General features: G+C 52.8%; 1 protein-coding gene across 1 annotated transcript in view; it reads left to right on the plus strand.

The window, feature by feature from the left end:
- HHLA2 (HERV-H LTR-associating 2) overlaps positions 1–3,341 on the plus strand; it is a 20,427-nt gene extending 17,086 nt beyond the window's left edge. Inside the window, exons 9-10 of the mRNA XM_010721203.3 lie at positions 1,732–1,905; positions 3,195–3,341. Of these exons, the coding sequence (XP_010719505.2) occupies positions 1,732–1,905; positions 3,195–3,341 (321 nt within the window). The remainder of the gene's footprint in view (positions 1–1,731; positions 1,906–3,194) is intronic.
- The last annotated feature ends 2,685 nt before the right edge of the window (positions 3,342–6,026 follow it).

The following is a 6,026-nucleotide window of genomic DNA, read 5'->3' on the forward strand; positions in this document are numbered from 1 at the left end:
CCTGGCAAATATTGCGTCTTCCTGATGCACCACATGAGGCCAAAGAACAGGATAAGGGCTCCGGGAAAGACAAAAATTTGCCAGTGCCGCAGGACAGCAAGGAGCGGGGCTCCCTTGGCCTCCCAGTTCTGCCACTGCTTCCACTGCACCGTCTTGGTCAGTAGCTGAGCCATGTCCTGACTCAGCTGCTCCACATGCAGCTGACCCTCCTGATACATATCGCCACGCATGAGGTGAATTCTTATACAGATGATTCCCATAAATTCCATGGTGATGAAGACCACCCGAGCCACTTCCATGAGGAAGATGAAGGTCTTAAGGAAGACGACAAGGATTGCAGCACAGATCCAAATTATGCTGCTGCTCCCTGGCAAATATTGCATCTTCCTCACGCACCACATGAGGCCAAAGAACAGGATAAGGACTCCAGGAAAAGCCCAGATGTGCCAGTGCTGGAGGGCAGCAAGGAGCAGGGCTACCTCGGCCGCCCATTTCTGCCACTGCTTCCACTGCACCGTCTTGGTCAGTAGCTGAGCCATGACCTGACTCAGCTGCTCCATATGCAGCTGAACCTGCTCATACATATCGCCACGCGTGAGGTGAATTTTTAGACAGATGATTCCCATAAATTCCGGGGTGAGGAAGACCTTCCGAGGCTCTTGCATGAAGAACATGAAGGTCTTAAGGAAGACGACAAGGATCGCAGCACAGATCCAAATTATGCTGCTGCTCCCTGGCCAATATTGCGTCTTCCTGACGCAACAAAAGTGGCCAAAGAACAGGATAAAGACTCCGGGAATGACCCAGATGTGCCAGTGCTGGAGGGCAGCAAGGAGCGGGGCTCCCTTGGACGCCCATTTCTGCCACTGCTTCCACTGCATCGTCTTGGTCAGTAGCTGAGCCATGTCCTTACTCAGCCGCCCCATATGCAGCTGAAACTGCTCATACATATCGACACGCATGAGGTGAATCTGTAGATGGATGATTCCCATAAATTCCATGGCGATGAAGACCACCCGAGCCACTACCATGAGGAAGATGAAGGTCTTAAAGAAGACAACAAGGATTGCAGCACAGATCCAAATAATGCTGCTGCTCCCTGGCAAATATTGCGTCTTCCTCACGCACCAAATGAGACCAAGTAACAGGATAAGGACTCTGGGAAAGGCCCAGATGTGCCAGTGATGGAGGGCAGCAAGGAGCGGGGCTACCTCGGCCGCCCATTTCTGCCACTGCTTCCACTGCATCGTCTTGGTCAGTAGCTGAGCCATGTCCTTACTCAGCGCCCCATATGCAGCTGAAACTGCTCATACATATCGACACGCATGAGGTGAATCTGTAGATGGATGATTCCCATAAATTCCATGGCGATGAAGACCACCCGAGCCACTACCATGAGGAAGATGAAGGTCTTAAAGAAGACAACAAGGATTGCAGCACAGATCCAAATAATGCTGCTGCTCCCTGGCAAATATTGCGTCTTCCTCACGCACCACATGAGGCTAAAGAACAGGATAAGGTCTCTGGGAAAGGCCCAGATGTGCCAGTGCCGGAGGGCAGCAAGGAGCAGAGAACCCTTGGCTACCCATTCTGCCACTGCTTCCACTGCACTGTCCTGGTCAGTAGCTGAGCCATGTCCTGACTCAGCTGCACCACATGCAACTGAACCTGCTGATACATGTAGCCACGCGTGAGGTCAATTCTTATACAGATGATTCCCATAAACGCCAGGGCGATGAAGACCTTCCGAGCCTCTTACATGAGGAAGATGAAGGTCTTAAGGAAGACGACCAGGATGGCAGCACAGATCCAAATAATGCTGCTGCTCCCTGGCAAATCTTGCGTCTTCCTCACGCACTAAATGAGGCCAAAGAACAGGATAAAGACTCCGGGAAAGGCCCAGAGGTGCCAGTGCTGGAGGGCAGCAAGGAGCGGGGCTCCCTTGGCCGCCCATTTCTGCCACTGCTTCCACTGCACCGTCTTTGTCAGTAGCTGAGCCATGTCCCGACTCAGCTGCTCCATATGCAGTTGAACCTGCTCATACATATCGAAACGCGTGAGGTGTATCTGCAGATGGATGATTCCCATAAATTCCAGGGCGATGAAGACCACCCGAGCCACTTGCATGAGGAAGATGTAGGTCTTAAAGAAGACAACAAGGATTGCAGCACAGATCCAAATAATGCTGCTGCTCCCTGGCAAATATTGCGTCTTCCTCACGCACCACATGAGGCCAAAGAACAGGATAAGGACTCTGGGAAAGGCCCAGATGTGCCAGTGCTGGAGGGCAGCAAGGAGCAGAGCTCCCTTGGCCGCCCAGTTCTGCCACTGCTTCCACTGCACCGTCTTGGTCAGTAGCTGAGCCATGTCCTGACTCAGCTGCACCACATGCAGCTGAACCTGCTCATACATATCACCATGTGTGAGGTGAATCTGCAGATGGATGATTCCTATAAACGCCAGGGCGATGAAGACCTTCCGAGCCACTTGCATGAGGAAGATGTAGGTCTTAAAGAAGACAACAAGGATTGCAGCACAGATCCAAATAATGCTGCTGCTCCCTGGCAAATCTTGCGTCTTCCTGATGCACCACATGAGGCCAAAGAACAGGATAAGGTCTCCGGGAAAGACCCAGATGTGCCAGTGCCGGAGGGCAGCAAGGAGCAGAGAACCCTTGGCTGCCCATTCTGCCACTGCTTCCACTGCACCGTCTTGGTCAGTAGCTGAGCCATGTCCTGACTCAGCTGCTCCATATGCAGCTGACCCTCCTGATACATATCGCCACGCATGAGGCGAATTTTTAGACAGATGATTCCCATAAATTCCAGGGTGATGAAGACCTTTGGAGCCACTTGCATGAGGAACATGAAGGTCTTAAGGAAGACGACAAGGATCGCAGCACAGATCCAAATAATGCTGCTGCTCCCTGGCAAATATTGCGTCTTCCTCACGCACCAAATGAGGCCAAAGAACAGGATAAGGACTCCGGGAAAGGCCCAGAGGTGCCAGTGCTGGTGGGCAGCAAGGAGCGTGGCTCCCTTGGCTGCCCATTTCTGCCACTGCTTCCACTGCACTGTCTTGGTCAGTAGCTGAGCCATGTCCTGACTCAGCTGCACCACATGCAGCTGAACCTGCTCATACATATCGACACGCGTGAGGTGAATTTTTAGACAGATGATTCCCATAAATTCCAGGGCAATGAAGACTTTCTGAGCCACTTGCATGACAAAGATGTAGGTCTTAAAGAAGACAACAAGGATTGCAGCACAGATCCAAATAATGCTGCTGCTCCCTGGCCAATATTGCGTCTTCCTCACGCACTAAATGAGGCCAAAGGATAAAGACTCTGGGAAAGGCCCAGATGTGCCAGTGCTGGAGGGCAGCAAGGAGCAGGGCTACCTCGGCCGCCCATTTTTGCCACTGCTTCCACTGCACCGTCTTGGTCAGTAGCTGAGCCATGTCCCGACTCAGCTGCTCCATATGCAGCTGAACCTGCACATACATATCGACACGCATGAGGCGAATCTGCAGATGGATGATTCCCATAAATTCCAGGGCGATGAAGACCTTCCGAGCCTCTTACATGAGGAAGATGAAGGTCTTAAGGAAGACAACAAGGATTGCAGCACAGATCCAAATAATGCTGCTGCTCCCTGGCAAATATTGCGTCTTCCTGATGCACCACATGAGGCTAAAGAACAGGATAAGGTCTCCGGGAAAGACCCAGATTTGCCAGTGCCTGAGGGCAGCAAGGAGCAGAGAACCCTTGGCTACCCATTCTGCCACTGCTTCCACTGCACCGTCTTGGTCAGTAGCTGAGCCATGTCCTGACTCAGCTGCTCCGCATGCAGCTGAACCTGCTCATACATATCGCCACGCGTGAGGTGAATTCCCAGAAGGGTAATTCCCTTAAGTGCCTGGGCCATGAAGGCTGCCCAAGTTCTTCTTCCCACTTTTGTGAGTCAGGAGAAAGGCTTAGGGAAGACTGCAAGGATCACAGCGAAGATCCAAATAATGCTGCTGCTCCCTGACAAATATTGCGTCTTCCTGAAGCACTAAATGAGTCCAAAGAGCAGCATATTGCTATGCGTGAGGTGAATTCCCAAAAGGATGATTCCAATAAGTGCCAGGTTGATGAGGACCACCCGAGCTATAGCCTCTAGCCGCTAGCAGGTGCGTACCGCACTCACTGAAGGCCTAAGGCGAAGTGCCACAGCACTGTCTCTCTTACAGCTCCTGTCACTCCCAGCCCATCGTCCATTGTGACTCGTCTGCTGATGTCACAAGCACAACCACATCACTGCATGCTGTCACAATCACGGCCACATCGCTGCACTCCTCTGCTCTCCTTTCTCTGGTGTCTTCTGTGGCCTCGGTACTAGGGAATGTTATGGAGCAAATCCTCTTGGTGAGATCACATGGCACTTGCGTGTTGTCCAGTGGATCAGGCCCAGCCAGCACGGGTTCATGAATGGCATGTTGTGCTTGTCCAATCTAATCTCCTTCTATGACTGGGTGACCAGATGATTGGTAGATTAGGAAGGCTGTTATGCAGTCTCCTAGTCTTCAGCAAAGCCTTTGACACAGTCTTTCTACTAGTATTCTCCTGGGAAACTGGCTGCCCGTGGCCTGGACGGGTATACTCTTCTCTGCATAAGAACTGGCTAGAGGGCCGTGCCAGCAGGTAGTAGTTAGTGGAGTTAAGGCCTGCTGGTGACCCGTTACATGTGGTTTCCCCCAGGGGTCGGTACTGGAGCCCATCTTGTTTAATATCTTTATGCTGGGAAGTAGTGTCGATCTGCTGAGGCAGGGAGGCCTTTGAGAGGGGTCTGGATAGACTGCATCGCTGTGCTGAGGTGAATGGGATGAGGTTCACCAAGGCCAAGTGCCAGGTCCTGCACTTTGGCCACAATAACCCCATGCAGCACTATAGGCTTAGGGCAGAGGGGCTGGATGATTGTGAAGAGGAAAGGAACCTGGGGGTGTTGGTTGACGCTTGGCTGAACATGAGCCGACAGTGTGCCCATGTGCCCAAGAGGGCCAGTGCATTAGAAATAGTGTGGCCAGCAGGAGCAAGAGGTAATCATCCCCCTTTATTCAGCTCTGGTGAGGCCGCATCTCGAGTACTACGTTCAGTTTTGGGCCCCTCACTACTAGAAAGACATCAAAGCCCCAGAGCGTGTCCAGAGAAGGACAAAGAAACTGGTGAGGTGTCTGGAGCACAAGTCTTCTGAGGAGTGGTTGAGGGAGCTGGGGTTGTTGAGTCTGGAGAAGAGGAGGCTCAGGGGTAGCCTCATCACACTCTACAACTTCCTGAAGGGACGCTGGGATGAAGAAGGGATTGGCCTCTTCTCGCAGGCAACAAATAGGACCCCAGGAAATGGCCACAAGGTGTGCCTGGGGAGATTTAGATGAGATAGAAGGAAAAACTTTTTCTGTCAGAGAGTGGTCAGGCACTGGAATGGCCTGCCCAGCGAGGTGGTGGAGTCACTGTCTCTGGTGGTTTTCAAGAGGCGTCTGGATGAGGTGCTGCAAGACGTGGTACGAAAACACTGAGGACAACTGGCCCTACAATGGAGTCCTGTGGAGCTCCTCGGAGTTCCGCGGGATGAACCCGTGTGGGCCTCATAGATTTGTATGCATCCAGCTGCAGCAGCAAATCCTACACAAGTTTGGGGTCATCTGGGGGTTTATTCTTACCAGTCACAGTCCTCCAACTCGTGTCTCTGGGTTTCCCAGAGCTCATCATCAGTGTTGAAGATAGTGTGAGGAAGGCATTAACCGTCTTTACAGCCATTTCTGCTCCGCATGGTGGAGCAGGCTGTCCCCCTGCAGCCCATGGGCACCGCGCAGGGCAGATCTCTATGCACAGCCACGAAGGAGCCCACGATGCAGCAATGGATGAGGCCTGGAGGAGGCCAAAGCACACGGAGCAGCCCTGGGCTGGAGCTGCAGCCCGTGGAGAGCAGCCCGCAGTGGGGCCGGAGGCCTGGGGGAGCTGTCACCCACTGGGGACCTGTGTGGAG

The sequence above is a fragment of the Meleagris gallopavo genome, chromosome 1, assembly GCF_000146605.3.
Source record: "Meleagris gallopavo isolate NT-WF06-2002-E0010 breed Aviagen turkey brand Nicholas breeding stock chromosome 1, Turkey_5.1, whole genome shotgun sequence".
Taxonomy (NCBI): Eukaryota; Metazoa; Chordata; class Aves; order Galliformes; family Phasianidae; genus Meleagris; species Meleagris gallopavo.